Source organism: Staurois parvus, unplaced genomic scaffold, assembly GCF_062004578.1.
Source record: "Staurois parvus isolate SC_StPar_1 unplaced genomic scaffold, SC_StPar_1.0 ptg000832l, whole genome shotgun sequence".
Taxonomy (NCBI): Eukaryota; Metazoa; Chordata; class Amphibia; order Anura; family Ranidae; genus Staurois; species Staurois parvus.
This window is the reverse complement of record NW_028318628.1, coordinates 1743039-1762737: the sequence shown is the minus strand read 5'-3', so window position 1 is coordinate 1762737 and position 19699 is coordinate 1743039. Positions and strand designations below refer to the sequence as shown.

The 19699-nt window shown below is 42.1% G+C and overlaps 1 protein-coding gene across 3 annotated transcripts in view; it reads right to left on the bottom strand.

Annotated features, from left to right (window-relative positions):
- The window catches only part of SCAPER (S-phase cyclin A associated protein in the ER), a 363489-nt gene that overhangs the window by 250010 nt on the left and 93780 nt on the right, over positions 1–19699 (bottom strand). For all 3 annotated transcript variants that reach the window (XM_089655289.1, XM_089655291.1, XM_089655290.1), the window contains exons 18-19: positions 15666–15818; positions 2834–2941 (exon numbers count right to left, since the gene is read on the bottom strand). In XM_089655289.1, the coding sequence (XP_089511415.1) occupies positions 2834–2941; positions 15666–15818 (261 nt within the window). The remainder of the gene's footprint in view (positions 1–2833; positions 2942–15665; positions 15819–19699) is intronic.

Below are 19699 nucleotides of genomic sequence, written 5' to 3'. Positions count from 1 at the left end.
CATCGTGTGGTAATTAGATCCCGGTGGCACATCCAGCCGTCCAGCAGCAAACTATGTCTATAGGATCAGGAAGTAGAGTCCAGGATGTGCCTGTGCATCAAAAATGAAGCTTGTACAGCAGAGTCAAATGTAGCAGATGAAGGGGGCGGTAATGCTTTTCGGAGCATGCTCAATAGGCTCCTTCTTCCTCTTTAAGGAGGTCTGAAGAAGGAGCCTATTGAGCATGCTCTGAAATGCATTACCGCCCCCTTCACCTGCTACATCTGACTCTGCTCTACAAGCTTCATTTTTGATGCACAGTCACATCCTGGACTCTACTTCCTGATCCTATAGACATAGTTTGCTGCTGGACGGCTGGATGTCCTACCAGGATCTATTTACCACACGATGAGTCTTTTTAACCGTTTATCTTGTAAGTGCAACTTTTCCATTGTTTACTAAATAAATTGTCAATACTGCACTTAGAGGTGCCTTCCTCTCTTTTTCTTGTTACTGCATTAGAGCCTTGCTTCCACTCTAAGAAGAACTACCTCAGTGTTACTGTTCCCATCCATCCATCACTGATATCCATCTGGCACCTTTATCTTACAGCTACAGAGGTTGGGCTCCAACAAGCGCGCCCTATATAATATACATACACCATGGACAGTGCATTGTGGATACAATACAAAAACTCTTGCAAATTCTTCCACAGCCTCCATACAGAAGTGCAGCTTGAATTACAGCAGAGAGGGCAGGAGGAGAGATCGCCAATGCTGTGTTAATCCCTCTACCAGGGAGGCAGATGGGAACTGTAGTAATTGTTTGTTTACATTCCCGGGCTAGATGATGCAGCTGTGTGGGGGGAGTCATGCACAGCCATGTTAAACTAAAAAATTACCAGATTTCTGAAAAGAGAAGCACCCTGGGATTCACGTAATAGAATACGATCACACTTCACGTTTCATCTAAGCATGACTATAACATGCATGCATTCCCGAACCCTACACAAACATGGACTTAGCCTTTCAATGAAAGCAAGGAGGCATTTGTCAAATTTATACAAATAACTCTAATTATAAAAAATGTAAGGCCTCATTCACACTTGACCGGACTGAAAACGCTTTTTTTCTAAAACGTGTTTTCAGAAATGCAGAAAAATGTGAGATGTGCTTGCAGTGACATTATTTCTTAAGACTCCACAAATGTGGCGCAATTTTGCTGCACTTTCACATGGCAAAACATGTGATAACACGCAATACACCACATCTGAAAAGGTGTGGGGGCTTCATGCATGCATTCACTGCATATAGGGAAGCCCATTCATGCGAATGGGCTGCCCTATGTGTGACACGTGAAAAAGCATGAGAAACTGCGAGCGGGAATGCGTATTCCCACCACACAAAGTGTGAATGGGGCCCAAAAAAAAATAAGATACATTTAAAAAAAAATTTGTCTCTCCTTAGTGAGACAGAAGCAGTGTCTGTCCCTGTGAAAATGTGGTAAGTGACAGGCTGAGAGATGATTTTGGCAAGGTCCAGTGAAAGATACTATAGCTGGCAATATACTGAGCAACTTTCATCCAGTTCCTATACAGCTGGACAAAATGTGTTCCTGTAATCAGCACACTGCCCATCATTCTTAGACTGAAAAATCGAAGGAGTCGGGCAGATGATTGTTGGATGAGCTGTGCCAGAATCCAATCAGCTCTAGGCACTATTCAAAAAAAAATCTCACACCTGGTGATATTAGAATTAGCTATTAGAATACAACAGCCTCAGCAGGAGTTTTGTCCATCCACGTTGTTTTGCATGGATGGAGGAATTAGATTTCAGCTACATGCTGAAAGAAAAAAATCTTTTTGTGTATGACCAACTTAAAATGGTATTAAAACCCCAAAACAAACATGTAATATATTGTAGCTTACCAATTCTTAGGTGTGGTGTTTTTTTTTTTTATTTCACCTTGTGATCCTGCCAGTAACACACTTCCTGTCTTACGACTCATATTTTATGGAAGAATTAGAAAAGCAGACACCTTTGGACAGCAGCATTGTTAGTCTGGGGGGGAGGAGTGGGGTTTAGGATCAAGAAGTCCATAGATTATGCAATTTTTCTTTCCTTCCACCAAGGGGTGGAAGGAGAGTAAATTCCTAGATTCCCCCCATCAACACAGTCAGTGTTGATGGAAGAATGCCTCCCGCAGTGCTATTGTGTGCGGGGAGCTTTCTCTACCAGCAGAACACAGTGATAACTGCTGGCGGCTATATGTCGCTGGAAAATTTGATGTATTGACTTCAGTACAACCAGTCTGCCCATACATGGATCAAATCTCAGCCGGTCCCTGTTGAACCAGCTGAGATTTGATCCATCTATGGCCAGCTTCAGACTAGAGCAGGAAGCCCTAAAGCTGGCGTGACACGTGGACTGCCTCATTACAAGTTCTGCATTTGAAGCTAAATCGCGCAATGGGTAACACATTTGTTCATCTGATCAGAGTACTGTACACTGCAAGATAAACAGTTCAGCTGCAATTCTACTAAAGCAGGGCTGAATACAATGGGAAAAGAACTACACCAAGCAGAGTAGACAGTGAGCAGAGCATGAGCTGAAGGGAGAAATTGTATCTTGCTACTTTCATTTTACTGTCACTGTGCTTGCATTGAACAAAACTTAAGTTATACAGAACAAACATTTAAGGATAAAATCTTTGAATATAATCTGATAGGAAAATTAAAGATTGCAGTGAGAAAAAGTATGAAGAGCTATTGAGGAATATCATATTAGGCATATTAGCAAGTCAATGGTATGATGTTGGAACTCTTTCAAAATATAACATTTGTTTCGGCACTCACCACTTCTTCATCTGACAGTTCCCGGCCCTGGATGCTGCTGTTCTCTCGTACTGCTAGCTGGTGTTTCTTTCCTTTAATATGACTGAACAGGTAAACCTCAGAAGAAATCTGTCGTAAAAGAAGATCCAATCTATTAGTTTAAAATTACCAATTAAATAATAACTACCACATAAAAAATGTATAATAAAAGCTGAGAAAAGATGCAGCAGTGTGAGTGTTAAAGAAGTATGTTATGAAAGAGTAGGTTAGACCTTTGAAAAAAAAAAAAAAACAATAAAAGTCTGAAAATAGTTTTAAACTGAGATTTTAAAGGGCATATATCGTTTAGTTGGTCTTTGAGAAATATTAAGAAATTTTGCATGTCCAGAAAAGAGTACGGTTAGGTTCAGGTCTTGTGTGCTGGGAACACACACAAAAACACACTGCACTTTAATAGATGAGCAACAGTGCCATTAATTATTAATGGCACCCCCCACACACCTGCAAACACTGGCATTATCACAAGTGCCAAACCGCATGGTGCCACAGCATCACTGATGCTTTCTATGTGTTAGTTGAGTTCAGTCCCAGACCACTCCCAGGTTAACCCTTTATTTGCTAACAACAATGTACTAAATAAACAAAAACAGGAAATATATTGTGATTCTACAATGCTTAGGAAAAAAATCTTAGTTATTATTATACACGATTTATATAGCACCAACAGTTTACACAGTAAAATACAATACAGTACAATATAAAGGGGGACAGTACGATTACAATACAGTTCAATACAGAAGGAATAAGAAGGCCCTGCTCATGGAGCTTACACCTAGAGGGAGGTGGTACAAAAAGGTAATAGCGGCAGGGGATGATCTGATGGAAGTGACTCAAGTACAGTTCTTAGGTGGAGGTGGGGTAGGCTTCCTTGAATAAATGAGTTTTCAAGGATTGCCTAAAGGTGGTCAGGGTAGGTGCTGACCAGACATACTAGGGCAGGGAGTTCCAGAGGATGGGAGAGACTATGGAGAGGTCCTGGTGGCGAGCATGGGAGGAGGTAACAGAGGAATTGGAGAGCAGGAGGTCTTGGGAGGAGCGGAGAGGACATTTGGCCGATATTTGCAGATGAGATTGGTGATGTAGCTGGGGGTGGTGTTGTGGATGTCTTTGTACCTTGTGGTTAGTATTCTGAATTTTATATGTTGGTTTTATATGTTATATTTTGTATGTAAGCCAGTGAAGAGATTGGCAAAGAGGGGCAGAGGTCACGGATTGGTTAGCAAGGTGTATTAGTCTAGCAGCAGCATTAATAATAGACTGACAGAGGGGTAGCCTGTGCAGGGGTAGGCCAGTGAGGAGAGAGTTGCAGTAGTCAAGGCGGAAAATAACCAAGGAGTGAATAAGCTGTTTTGGTGAGTTGTTAGTCAGGAAGGAATGTTGTTGAGGTTAAGGCAGCAAGATTTAACCAGTGATTAGATGTGGGGGCTGAAGGGGAGTTCAGAATCTAGGATTATACCTAGCACCCTGACATGTAAGGAGGGACCAGCTATTAAATAGGCTGGTTGGTAGGTCTAAGGCCGCTTTCAGATGGGGCGGACCCATCAGTGGATCCACTTGCCCGGCAGGGGATCTCTACGCTGATCCCCGCTGAGCAAGTGGATGACAGGTCTGTGTCCGCTCCGCTGCTGAAGAGTGGACACAGACACAACCCACTGTTTTCTATGGGGTGGTCAGATGGAAACAGACCACCTGTCATTTTCCACCACTATCATCCAGTGTGAATCCCATCCGTCTGTTTTTAGCATACAAGATCTAACTGAATGTCTGCCGAGGTCCACTGGTCCATAGAGGGCTATGGATGTTCTAATCAGGTCTGCCTGAAAAACTGATAGGCAGACCCGATTCGACTGTCAATGTGAAAGGGGCCTAATAAACACAACCTTTAACATGCTCTGCAAAAAAAAAAAGCACACAAACGTGAGGTAAAATATATAAAATTCATCACTAGCACCAAGGATTTATTTCTTACTTCTGCTCTAGTCTAACACAGTACAGAATATATATACAGCTGTGTTCGAAATAATAGCAGTGTGTTGAAAAAAGTGAATAAAGCTCAAAATCCTTCTAATAGCTTTTATTTCCATACACACAAATGCATTGGGAACACTACACATTCTATTCCAATCAAAACATGAAGAAAAATATATCAAATTTGTGTTGTTCCTCTAAAAAAAATTGAAGAAAAGTGAATATTAGACTGTTCAAAAAAATAGCAGTGTTTGTATTCTTCTTTACAAACTCAAACATTCACTATATAAACTGAAAAATGTTTGAAGATTTTGCTTTCCTTTGAATCACTTAATATTTAGTTGTATAAGCACTGTTTCTGAGAACTGCTGTACATCTGTGTTGCATGGAGTCAACCAACTTCTGGCACCTGTGAACAGGTATTCCAGCCCAGGATGATTGGACTACATTCCACAGTTCTTCTCTATTTTTTGGTTTTGCCTCAGAAACTGCATTTTTGATGTCACCCCACAAGTTTTCTATTGGATTAAGATCCGGGGATTGGGCTGGCCGCTCTATAACGTCAATCTTGTTGGTCTGGAACCAAGATAATGCACATTTACTGGTGTGTTTGGGGTCGTTGTCTTGTTGGAACACCCATTTCAGGGGCATTTCCTCTTCAGCATAAGGCAGCATGACCTCTTCAAGTATTCTGATGTATTCAAACTGATCCATGATCCCTGGTATGCGATAAATAGACCCAACACCGTAGTATGACATCCCCATATCATGATGCTTGCGCAACCATGCTTCACTGTCTTCACAGTGTACTGTGGCTTGAATTCAGTGTTTGGGGGTCGTCTGACAAACTGTCTCCAGCCACTAGACCCAAAAAGAACAATCTTACTTTCATCAGTCCACAAAATGTTGCCTCATTTCTCTTTAGGCCAGTCAATGTGCTCTTTGGCAAATTGTAACCTCTTCAGCACGTCTTTTTTTCAACAGTGGGACTTTGCGGGGCTTCTTGCAGATAGCTTGGCTTCACATAGGCGTCTTCTAATTGTAACAGTACTCACAGGTAACTTTACACCTTCTTTGATCTTCCTGGAGCTGATTGTTGGCTGAGTCCTTGCCATTTTGGCTATTCTTCTATCAATTCAAATGGTAGTTTTTCGCTTTCTTCCTCGTCTTTCAGGTTTTGGTTGCCATTTTAAAGCATTTGCGATCATTTTAGCTGAGCAGCCTATCATTTTATGCACTTCTTTATATGTTTTCCCCTCTCCAATCAACTTTTTAGTCAAGGTACACTGTTCTTGTGAACAATGTCTGGAACAACCCATTTTCCTCAGAATTTCAGAGAGAAATGCACTGTAACCAGCATGTACAACATTTGCTGCCTTCCTTCCTTAAATAAGGGCAATAATTGCCACCTGTTTTTCAAAGAATGAATGACCTCACTAATAGAACTCCATACTGCTATTATTTTGAACATGCCCCTTTCAATTAGTGATTCAATTACACAGAATCAGCAGCATGCATGTCATAACTGTTGGGTCTGTTGGATTTCTATTACTCTACTGCACCTGCTAGTAAATTATTTGCCATATAGAAATATCATTTCTACCAAAAACAGTGATTGATCAGGTTAGTGATGTCTGACTGCTATTATTTTGAACACAACTGTATATATATCTTTACTGTTTTTTTTCTAGCAACTGTTTGGGTAACAGAAAAAATGTCTTTTGCTGTGCTGTTTTGTGCTGTAAACTTATTAGGTAAAGGTAAGCAGAGGAGCTGGGAAATGGGATGCAGAACAATATCATAGTTCTCTGTTCTTTGCACGAGTTTAAAACATTTTATTACTGCGGAAAGTAAAAAATTTATATTTTAATGCAGCATTATGAATGTATTAAACAAGAGATATAAAGCTGGGGGATGTGTATCTATTTGCAGCTCTAGGGAGCAAAGAAATTGTAAGCAGGAGATCATGGGATTGCACATAAAACCTACAAGGAAACCAGGTACAAGGATACAGAGTTTCATAAAATACATGAAACATGGGAGTCCGTTATGTCAAGGTATCAAAGCTGACAGGTAAGCAGACAAAAATCTATATACATGTTAGCGACTGTTATAATTTGGACAATAACTAGGATTTTAACCCCCCTCTAACTAATCATTGCTGTTCCCTCAGGTTCCAGGAGACTGCAGCAATAAGGGCACCATTTGACAGTGGAATGAGACCACAATGCTGCATCACTGATCTCCACTCCTAGAAGAGGTGTCAGTGAAAGACATGTGACAGTGAAAACGTTTTTATAGGTTTAAAAAAAATATTTGCGAAAAGGTTGGTGTGAGGAGGGAGGGTTTTTCTTATTTGACCAGAGATTACTAAACGTAATGTGTGTTTCTTTTCACCACACAATGAATAGACTATTTAGTTCACTTTGAATAATCAAAGCACACTCACCTATACATCCATGTCTCCATTCTTCATTTTGTTGAGAAACCACTATGAAAAACACTTTCTATCATTTCTAGCAATGTTCATCTTGAATAAGGGCAGATGATTCATGTAGCATTTACTTCCTGGATTCCATCCCTTAGCTCAGTCATCAATGAAGGAGGGTGTGTGCAGCTGAGAAAACCCCTCCTCCAGATGAAAGTAAAAAAAAAACTTCCATGAATAGTTATGGGATGTATGATATAATTTTGGCCTAAGCCAAAAACTAGGAAGAAACTGAAGGAATGTAAAAAAAAGTTTAAAACAAGCACATATAATAAACCTTCCTACCTATTTACAAATGTTAGCAGCATAAGGATTAAATATGGTTAATGCTGATTGAGAGAGTTTAGTTTAAGGGTGTAGCACACTGCATCAATAAGGTCCAAAAAGTCTCTTTCAACTTAGAAGTAATAGCAGAAGACTCTACACTCTAACACCAATGGGCAACATGACTCCCCATTATGGCTCAAGGTAAAAGACTAGGTCTCTATTACTCATGGAACCTAGGCTGGTGTTAGTAAGCAGACTATGATCAAGACTGATGGGTTGACTGGCGAAAGTATCACTGCAGGCAGGGTTCAAAGTTTCATGTAGCTCTTGTAGCAGGAGCAGAAGAGATGCTTCCACGATGCTGTCTGGCACACATCATTCCACCCAGGAGAATAATGTCAGTGCTCAGTCCCACAGCATTAATGCCTTCAAAGGAAAGCCAGCAGGAAAAAGGAGTATACCAATTAGGAACTCATCAACTAATAAAAATAAGGGAGCTTGTAGTGCCCAGCCTGAAAAGCCTACTCACATAATTAAGTCTTCAGGCACAGAGCCAGCACAGAGGCAATGCCAACAGCTCTGGGCCTGGAAAGTGCTCCACATCTAACCTAACCAGGATCAGTCTGTAATGCATTCAAGTAGAGCCTAGTGTGTGTGAGACACCCCGCAATGTCCGCTCCAGTGGAGTCCAGTCACAATAAGGCCAAATGTTGAGACTGGGGACAACTGCACATGGCAGCTGCGATAAGGCGAAAAGATCTCCTGCAGCTACAGAAAGATGATTTTTAATTGAAAAAAAAAAAAGGCTGCTTTGAAAAAAAAAAAGGTTAAAACTCAAATCAGCAGAGCTAGTAAAAGACATCCATCATTTTAAGACACTAACAAAAACTGAGGCATTGTGGTAGTAGGAGGCATTACCCCATGGCTGATCTATTTTCTAGAGCCCAATTCTGCTGTAGATGGCAGAAAAATCTGATGATTAAAGACTTCCTGTGTCCCTCAGTGGACAAGAGAAAAAAAGGAATTTTATCTTACCTTTAAATTCCATATCCTGGAGTACAGTACAGGACACAGGCTGGATATTTATAGACCCCGAGTTACAGGCTGCTATCTTCTGGATTTATGCAGTACATAGAGAATCAAATTGAGATCCCAAGTAAGCACAGGCTGCTGTAATAGGGGTCCATGAATTTGAATAAAGGTTCTGCCAAGGGAAAGTGAGGTCAGAGACTTCTAGAATAAGATGGAAAAGGCCAAAACCTGACCCATATGAGTACTTAATGCGAGGTACAGAGTAATCTCTGGGGTTGAAGACCCTGTGTTCACACCAAGCAAAGCTAGATTTCCAGGCACAGCACCTCCTGGAGTAAGGCAGGAATAATGGGGTCAGAGATAACCCTTTCCCTTCAACACCTCATTTTTTTGAACGCCAAGCAGCGGCTGAGAGAGAGGCTGCAGAACACCAGGCAGAGGCTGAGGGAGAGGAACGCCAGGCTGAGAGAGAGGAGCACAGGGCTGTGGCTGACAGAGAGACTCTGCAGAGGGAGGCTGATTGACGGCACGAACCAGAGATGGCTAGGCTCCAGCCACAGCGACAGGCTCAGAACCTCAGGTACCTAGAGCACAGGGATGCCTCCTTGCCCGTGGACCCAGCAGTAAAGTTTCCGGTAATGGAAAAGGACAGTGACGTTGATGTGTATTTACTGTCATTTGAAAAAACTTGCCATCAGTACCATCTGCCCCAAGCACAATGGACTCGGTACCTGACAAAAGGACTGTGTGGCAAGGCCCTGGATGCTTAAGACGACGAACTATGAAGCTCTAAAGGACGCAATTGTCTAGAAGTATCAGCTAAACCCGGAAGTGTACCAGACATGATTTAGGTCCTTGCAAAGGAGACCTGAGGACTCTTTTAAGGATGTGGTAAGTCGCTTACGCAGCACATTCTGGCAGTAGACCAGAGGCCTGAAAGCTGACTTCTTCGATCCCTGCAGGATCTCATGATCCAAGATCAGCTGCTGCACCTCTGTCCAGCTGACGTCAGACAGTTTGTGTTGCAGAAAGGACCAGCATCTGCCAAAGCAGAAGCAGAACTGGCAGATACCTATGTCAACACTCGGGTATCTGACCACAAGACTCCTCCAAATGGCTGGAAAGGAGGGAAATAACCCATAGCAACCCCTCCTACGATGGTGAGTCAAGTCCCTCAGCGGCTGGAACCCAATTACTTGGGGCCAAGCCATCCCTGACTGATCATCGTAGATGTTACACCTGTGGGAAACCTGAAAATCTCAGCACGCCATGCCCTGAACAGCAGGCCAGCAACTCTTCTTCTGTGCTGTTCATCCGCAGAAGAACTCGGGCAACCACCGCAAACTTGCAGCCAGTCACAATGGGTAACCGGACCGTAACTAGTTTCTGTGACACAGAGGTGGAAGTAACTTTGATCAGACCAGAGGTGATAGAAAGAAAGGACATCATCCTAGGAAAGTTCTTTACCCTCACTGAAGTTGGGGGAACCCGTTCAATCGTACCCCGTGCTAACATGTTCATCGATTGGGGTGCAGGAAGTGGGATGAGAGAGGTGGAAGTCTTGGATGAAATCCCCACACCCGTTCTGTTGGCTGCCAATTTAAGTACTCTTGTTCCTATTATGCTCTTGCTTAGAACAACCTGGATGCCCCCACAAAACTCTCTGGATATACCAAGGTACTGTGTGCAGATGTTGGGTTAAAGTCTGGGCAACCTGTGGAGGGACAGAGGTAGGGTGAGGAGAGTGTCAAGGCAGAGTTCTCCATCTCTTAGTGCAGGATCAAAAGCATGTGTAATTGATGTTAACAATGTAATTACTGAATGTAATGATGATGTTTTTTTCATTGTTGGGGGTCACCCACAGTGCTGTGAAGTGGGCACAGGTACAGTCTCTGGGTGCTGACAAAAGGGATGGTCTGGATAGGCCCTTTCATTGCTCCAGCCCAGAGGATTCTGCCTCGATAACCCCTCCAGCAGTTGTCTTTGTATGGTACTGGACAGCTGGGTGGTACTTGTAGTCCCACAACTAAGCCAGTGAGCTTCCCAGCTGAAAAAGATAAACAATAGCTTGATTGGGACAGTGAGAAGCTAGGAATGAATAGACTACCGGCAGGGAACTTGAGGACTGGAAGAGTTAACCAGCTGCTCATTGCTTCCAGTCAGCCTAGGGGACATGTATTAAGAGTGTTACCTGATATGGCCTGTCAAAGTCTATGGGGAAAACCTAAAGCCAGGGAGGAAGTCACACAGAATTACTTCTGGCTTAGATTCACCCCCCCAAAACCAACCACAACAAAGCATGTCATGGGCAGTGGCAGTACACCTGGATTGGAAGTGCGAGGGACCCTGTTGGAGTTGATAGTCGGCCCTCAGGGAGGGAGCATAGGCCTTCAGATCCAAAGACCCTTCTTTTCCATCCAGGTACAGCAGCTGCTGGCAGTGCTTATGGTAAACAGTGTCTGGGCTCAGGGAAACCCTGAGAGGAAACCCTAGGAGGATACACCATGCTGTTCATGAGGCAGACGGCAGGGTGTACCCTTTCTTCATGTCTTCGGCCCACTTTGTCACAAAGGAGGCGCAGACAGAATGGGCCAAACAGACAGAGGGAATGTCGCAGTCAGGGGTTCAGAAGTCCGGTCTGATCATCACCAGCAGTCCCGGTCCCCAAAAGGAATCAGATGACAAGGCTTTGTAAGGACCTTGGAAAACTGAATGCCAGCCCTGTGATTGTGGCCTTCCCCATGCCCAAGAACCATAAGGTGGTGGTGCAGCTGGCAGGTGCCCGCTGCCTAACCATCTTGGACCTGAACAGAGGGTATGGGCCAACCTCTCTAACACGGGAAGCTCAGGACAAGTCAGCCTTCACCACCCCATATGGCTTGCCTGAATTTACGGAAAAGCTAGTTGGGGTTGAGAACGCACCAGCCACCTCTCCGGGGGGGGTCATAAATGACCTACGGTATGAAGTGGAACTGTGTGCAGTTGCCTACTTTAGGGGCCTTGAAGTGTTCAGCCCTGTCTGGGAAGAGCAAGCTTGGACTCCTATCACCAGTCATGAACAAACTGCCAGTGCCTAGTCTGATAGTCAAACACTGTAACTGTCAGATGGGCATGTCAGAGGTACAGCACTGGGAACCACAGGTAAGAAAAGACCCCCAGAGGTCTGGAACTGGGGAGGCTGAGGCAATTATGGCCTGCCCTACTCCCCAGGCCAAAAAGCAGGTTACATCATTCTTGGGTACAGCTGGCTATAGTAGGACGCCTGGCTGCAACTATGGTGGATCAGCTGAACCTGTGACTGACCGACCTAACAGGAAACAGATGAAAATGGCGTTACGAGTCTTTGTCACGAGTTAGTGAGAAAAGCAGGGGTCGGACACCGCATTTGCCACAGCAGGTACTTGTTTTTCATGGATTTTAGGTCCACATAAGGACAAATAACCTGACTGGGTTTCTGTACCAGGAACAGGTTTGAATAGAATACTTTGAACTAGTCCTCTAAAGTGACCAGACACTTCCTGGGACAAGAGATGGTCGAGGGCAGTGTGAAACCTGACAGTCCTTTGGCAGATTTTATCTGGTTTGAGAGAAGAGCATGGTAAAGGGTTAGCATTTGAAACTCTATTATGTAACCCATTTGAAACCACCCAATGAAACCCAAAAATACGTCATCCTTCAAAGGGCATACGAGTGAGGTGTCTTTTAGAGGCAGATTTCGCTGTCCAGACTTTTAGTCACGAAATTTTGCACATATAGACAAAAATAAGAATCATTCTAGAAATTAGTGACTTGTTCTAGGGCATCAACACAATAAATTAGAACAGAAGGTAAAATTTGTAGGTGTCCTGCCAGAACTTGATTCTGGAATATAGCATCCTGTTGTTTGTTCTTTTCCCCAGTCCAACTAGCTGCAGTTTGACAAACAATCGCAGCAATAGCTGGTTGCATAGCTGGGCTTCCAAGAACAAAAAGAACCTTTAGGAGCATGTCAAATTTTCTCTCTGCAGAACCCTTAAGTGAAGGAACATTTTCTGTAGGCACAGTAAGTTGTTTATTTAAGACTTTGAGATGGTAGGGATTATTACTGGAACAGTCCACTTTTTAGTGAATTATTTTTCCACTAGGTATAGCTCAGGAATGATTTTCAAAGGAGTGAAGATCTTTTCAAAAGTACAATTGTCATAAATTGCCTATTCTATTTGTTCATGAACGGGGAATGTCTTTTTAGTCTTTGTAGGTCTCATAGTAAACAAAGGGGAACAGCAAGAAGACAGAGGAGACTCAAGTGTAATTATGCCAAGGGTTTTGCGTACAGCAGAAGTGAGCATGTCTGTACTGGCAAACCTTTTGTGTGAAGCCAGGGTATCATTTGTATAGGATCCTGGGGGTAAGAAGTCCTTCTCAATCTTCTCTGTTTTTAGCACCTATAGAGCAAGTACATTCACTTCCAACTTAGGTAGAGAAGGTGAGGATGGAGGAGGAGCTGATGCTTTTGAGCTCTGGACAGGGATGACTGTATTAAGGCTGTTGACTGCCTTAATACTTACTAGGCTGTTAACTGCCTAGCAAAGAAATATGTCTTGTGCCTGTTTCACACAGGGGCTTGTGTGTACAGCAAGCTTTTACAAAGCATTTGCAGAGCTTTCAGCAAGCTTTGTTGAAGCTTTTAAAATACCATTCAGCTTCTGTTTGTAAATGTTGAACACAGATCCAAATGGAAGTGCCGACTGAGACTTTAAATAAGCTCCTAGCAGACTTCGGGCACTACTTGAATCTTGTTGAAAGCCTGCTAGCAGTTTGTTTAAAGTGATGATCAGCACTTCCATTAAGATCTGTGTATTACATTTCCAAACAGGAGCTGAAAGGGCACTTTAAAGGCTTAGAGAAAGCTGTACAAAGCTTGCCAAAAGCTTTGCAAATGCTTGCTGAAAGTCTTATAAAAGCTTGCAGTTCACACTACTCTTATACAAGCTGAAACCTGTGTGAAACAGGTCTTGAACAGACAGGCCACTAGTTGCGTACCTGAGATAGAACTGGAATCAGATACACAGTGTTAAAATTGGGTCATGCTCCAGTACAAGGGAAGCATTTTGAAGCGGTTTGAGTGTCTTGTAACCTTCAGCAGAGCAAGTATTTACCTGATCTTTTGCCACGGATACCTTCTGGCTGGTTTCCACCACCCTATCAATGAGGGTATTACCCTGTGGTATACTCATGGAGTAGGATGTGGAAATGGAATAGGCATGTCCAGAGAAGAATGCACAACAACCCAGGTGTCAACTGTCCTGTAGTGCCTGAGTAACTTATAAAAGCTCTCAATGAAAGTGGTGGTAAAAGTGAAACTTGTTGTGTGACGTAACATCTAGTCATCCACCAGAGTCAAAGCTCTGAATAGTGGAATTGTTACCAACAAGTTTGAACGTTTAAACGTTTGTTATGTTAATAAACTCAAACACATTACCATTTTTTCCACAAGGCTAATACTATTCAGGAGACAATTAAATAAGTGTACTCCAAGTAATGTAGATATTAGTTCTCATGCTTGCTGTAAGGGCTACAGTAATGACCTGAAAACAAGACAAACCTGTCCTAGTCACTGGACCCAATTCAAGTCCAGGCTTCAGTTATCATGGTCAGCATACCTCTGGAGAAGTCTTCAGGGTCTGGGGACCATGGCCCTGAACCTGTACAGGACCCTGTGACTGATTACATGCATTCCACTTTTTGTGAGTGCCCAAGCAGGATCCAGTACCTGAAGCAAGATCACTCGCAGGCCATTCGCAGGGGTCTGGGTACGGTTACCAAGGCATTACTGAAGTTACACCAATCTAGATGGATTGCATCTAATATTATAGTAGAAGGAATTTAACAGTTTATTGAAGAATCCAAAACAGAAGAATCAAAAGAAGAATTTCAAAATAAGGAAACAGATTAAAGTAGGACTATAGGCGAAACTTTTTTTTCATTTTGGATAGAGTAACAGAGGGTTATAACCCCTGTTGTTTTTTTAAGTCCATCTGTGTCCCATTGTGGAGATTTACCTTCACTTCCTGTCCCATAGCCCAAACAGGAAGTGAGAGGAAATCCCTGCAAATTATGGGGATCCTTTAGGGGCCCCCAGGTCACCAGAACTATTGTCCCCAATGGAAAATTTGCCTTCTATTACTGTTCTGGGTACAACCCAAAATTTGGGATTTTCTTTTATTCTCACTTTTGATGATAATGGTAAACAAAACAAACAGAAAGGTTAAGGAGGGCAGAGGAAGCAATAAAAAAACAGGTGTTCTAATCCATCTCCACTTCAAAGTTCAAAACAAAGTTTTGCTTTTAGTTATACTTTAAAGTGGTAATAACCCCCCCCACCAAAAAAATATATTATATTGCAGATGCGATGGCTGTAATAGGTGTCTTTTCTAGGCTGGCTTTCTTCAAATCATATGATATATATTATATTTCATTGTGTAGGTGTATGACCCAAGGTACTAATTTGGATTCTGTGTGTTCCAATGGACAATACAGGCAAGGAGCAATGCAATCTAACCTTTAGGAAGTGATGTAGAAAGTTGAGCTGCCTTAGTATGTAAAAAGCATGTATAGCAACCACATATACACATATAATTACAAATTATACTTAAATAACACACTGATAACGTTATTTACATCAAGCTAACTTTTAAATACACTATAGGGTTGATTTACTAAAACTACAGAGTGTAAAGTTTGGTGCAGCTGTGCATAGAAACCAGTTTCCAGGTTTTTTAAGCTGCCAAAGCTTAATTGAACAAGCAGAATTTAGAAGCTGATTGGCTACCACACACAACTGCAACCTCTATATATCTTACAAAAACTTTGAAAAATATGGGTAGAAGCTGAGGTAAAAAACAAACAATTCTGCAAGCGTCAGGGAAAAAGTCCAATATTAAAAAAGCATAGAAAACAAACTTTGATCAGGTAGTGATCAATGATAAAGGAATATTTGGATGCAATAAAACCTGGGTGACACAAGATTTATTATGGAATAATCTGGTTATCACTCACCATTACACTACAGAGCATGCATTGCTTTTTTCGCTCATATGGGGTGAGTTTAGGAGCATAGTCTGTGTTTGCATGTCTGCCACTGCTCAGCTCTGCTGCCTTCTCTTTCCGCTGTTCAATCTGTTCCAGGTGTCTTCGAACACTCTCATCGTGCTGTACAGAAACATAATGATAAAAATTGTGACCCACCAAGCTTATCGCACATTACATTACTACAATGATATTTACAGTATAGGAAGCAGTAAGAATACAATAAACTAGTGTATACAAGTGAAAGAAAGACACACCTAGTTGGTCTTGGGGCCACCATAACCCTAGTTGCAAATACTAAAGACTATCAATGCTCCCTAAAAAGCAATTTTGCTGTAAAAAAAATTAAAAACTCAAAAAATGTGTGAAGATAAAAAAATAACGGCAAAGCTTCTTTAAGAACCCGGTCACACCGGGGGCGACTTGGCAAGCGAAAAAACCGCATGGCAAGTTGCACCCTATTGTTTGCAATTACAGCGGTCCTATCGGTGCGGTTCCAACTTGGTCAGAGCCCCACTGATTTCTAAATAGTGCATGCACTACTTTCTGTGCGATTTGCATAGACATCTGTGTTAGATGTCTTGCAAATCACACCTAAAATCGGCATAACATCCAACTTTGAAATCGTGCAACTTCACTAGAAGTCGCACAATTTCAAAGTTGAATCAGTGTGACCGGGGTGTAAAGAATGCTTTTAGCCTCACTGAGTGGGCAGGGTTTTAAGGATACTCTAGGGGATATTCTCAGCAAAGCTTTGCCAGCATCCAGTCACCTGCAGGTTGCGGCATACAACCCATGGTCTTTTGGGGTCCTGTACTGTATGATTAAGATCAACAATTTTGTTGTAAAGAAAATTAAGAACTCAACCAAGGTATGCCTATAAAAAGAGCACATGAATGCTTTTACATTATGACCAGCCATTTGTAAGACATTTTGCCACGTAATGTTTTTACACTGCGTCTAACATATCTTATGTTCTTACAACCTGTTTTGTATATACACTGCACCTTAAAGTGGTATTAAACTGTGCTAGTTTATTTTTTTTTTTAAAGGGCCCCCAGGTGGTTTATGCCATAATATCTCTTCTGTTATAAAAACCCTGGTTGTCAGCAGTTTTTCAATTTTTGACTTTGATACTGCTTTAAGCAAATCATCTTTATAGTCAATGAGTTCAACTTCCTATGGCACCTCTCTGCCTCCGAACTTTTCACTGGAAAGTCAATCAGCATCATCGCCTCTGCCCCAGTGAGCCTAAGCTGACTTAGAAAGCTTTGCAGCAAAACCAGGGTAGCAGAGCAATCATCCCTACTAAGAGAAATCATTGGGTATATAAAGCAGTAAACACACAGTATATTTACTTCTACTTTAAATGATCAAAGTCATTTTTACTGTAAGTGAAATGGTTTATGGTTCCGTTTTACTGTTCAGACACTCACTGAATGTATTTCCTCACCTTCCATTATGAGTGTCTAATTCAAATGCAGACACCAGTAAAATGGCACAGAAACTTAGTGGTGTGGTGTTGGGATACACTATTCATAAGACCTTGACTACTGACAAATGAAGGACATTGAAGTTTCCAGCATCACCAGGGACCTCTGGCATAGAGATCCACTGCTGTATGGTAAGGCAAATAACCTGGAAGATGATAGCAAAAGTCAGGGGTTTGGACATTTTGAAAAAACTACTTGTCCAGGGACTAAATCGGGGGCCCCAATCTACTTGTCCCTCATGACAATCTACTTGTCCAGATAAAAATTTTTTTTTTTTTTAACCAAAACAGTATTTAAATCGGAGGTGATTTTAGGAATGTCGGGGCTTTTAAAAACAAAAGAAGCTTTATGGCGACTTAAACGTGTAATATTTTTAACATTGCGCTGTTTATCTCCTCCTCCCCTCCCCGCCTGTCTCCTGCACCGCACCCGGGGACTAGCAGGGAGGGGAGAGACCTTGCAGTGCGATGAACAACGATTGGCTGCTCGTCAGGAAAGGGTGAATCAGGGCTTATACTTTATCCCTGTCACTGCCAGAGCCGTTTTTGCGTTTTCACTGCCAGAGCCGTTTTTGCGTTTTTTGCACATGTTTAAAAAATAATTTTAGGCCTGAAGATTACATAAAACCCCCAAACATTATATATTTTCTGAAAGCAGAGACCCTAGAGAATAAAATAATGGTTGGTTGTTTCACTATTCGTAATGTCACTTCCGGGTCAGCACAGGAAGGGAGTGGCTCTTCTCCCTCCCCTCTAGCCTCACGGGGGGGGGGGGGGCATAGAGGCTGGAACTGTCTGGAAGCCGCTGATTGCTTCACCTGACAGGTGAGCCCTGCTGCTTGCAGGGCAAAAGGTAGAAAAAAATCTACCTGTCCGGCGCCCAGAACTACATATCCCGGATGTCGAGGGATAGGGATCTAACATCCCTGAATAAAAGTACATGTTAATGGCCAACCATGCCTATAATTTATGTAAAAGATGTTTAAGTAACATTTATGAAAAAATAAGGGTTCAAGAGATTATCAGAGTATTAAAGTGAAATGAAAAGTAGCATTTTTCAATACATGGCTGATTTCCAACCCAGTAACTTGCATGTAGCAAGGGGCTGCATGTAAAAGCTATATTATTGTGAATTATCTTGGTTTACACATCTTTCTGTGGGGAAAGCAGTCCCAACAAGCCTTGCAAAAGTATCCCATCACATTACTGAACCATTGCTAATTTTTCAGTAGATTCTTGTTAACACTCAACTCTGGGCCTAGGATTTGCCCCTCATCCCAGTTCCCTATTGGAACACCCCTGGCCCTTTCAAAAACAAAAAACAAACCAGTATACTTACCTTTCTTTCCAGGTGTCCATCACCACTAATGTCATTATGAGATGTCACTAAATGAATATTATTTAAATATATGCAGGTAGCACTTTACCAGTGGAAGGTAGGTTGCCTTACCAGCCAGCAATCATCTTATCATCTTGTCATCTTATTAGTTTATTTGGATCATGTGTAGATGACTGGTTCAGATGTGTTGTCAGCTGTCATACTATCACTAGTCAACCAATCAAACAGTCTAGCAGGTCCACAAAGTTTCTGTAGCCTTCAACGTTTACTGCATTTTGCATGAGACAGCCCAGTTTACTGAGTGGCTGTCATACAGCAAGCTCTATAATGACCACGCTGACTTCAGAATGCACCAAAGCAATGGGCAGGACTAGGTGTGGCCAGGCTTGTGAATCAGCAGTGACAATGCTGACAATCACACTGCTCATGCAGGGGGACTAAGAGAAAGCTGTAAGTGCATATGTACATATAATGCAACGCTGCGTGCCATAATTCTATATTAAAATTATGTTGCATGAAGACACAAAGTTAAAATTTCATGAAAAGGGCAAAATACATTTCAGCATACTTCTAAAAAATTTGAAAGAGCTATTCGTCCTGTCAAATTGCATGTACATTTATCCAGTGTGAATAGGAACAAAAAACAAATATTATTAGACTATTTTCTCTGTAGGTCGAATGTTTTTTATTCAAACAAAAAAGAGTGAATCAAGTAAATACAGCATTATTGCCACTAGATGGACTTGATGATCACATTAAATAAGTATTTTTTAATATGGTCATCAGCTACATTCAGTGGCTAGAATGAATAACATTCATCCTGGAGAGAGAATAGTAACATTTGATTTTGCCCCCATTTGCAAAGAATGAATGTACATGCAGTTTTACAGGAAGAATAGCTCTGCAAATTTTTTATAAATGCACCCTTTAAATATGCTTGCATTAAAAGAGAAGTGTGGCCAAAGTTTTTGGATCGCAGGAGTACAATTACTTTTGTTCTCCTGTGACCCAGAGCCAGAGGACAGCGGGCTATTGCTAATGGGGCAGAACCGCTCCAGGTTCTGAAAGGATGCCAGCAATGTTGTCGGGATCCACCCACTGCCTTATTGACAGCTGGCTCCACCTTTCAGCACGCAGCTAAGTACCGGAGCCAGCCATGCCAGCAGCTCCAGT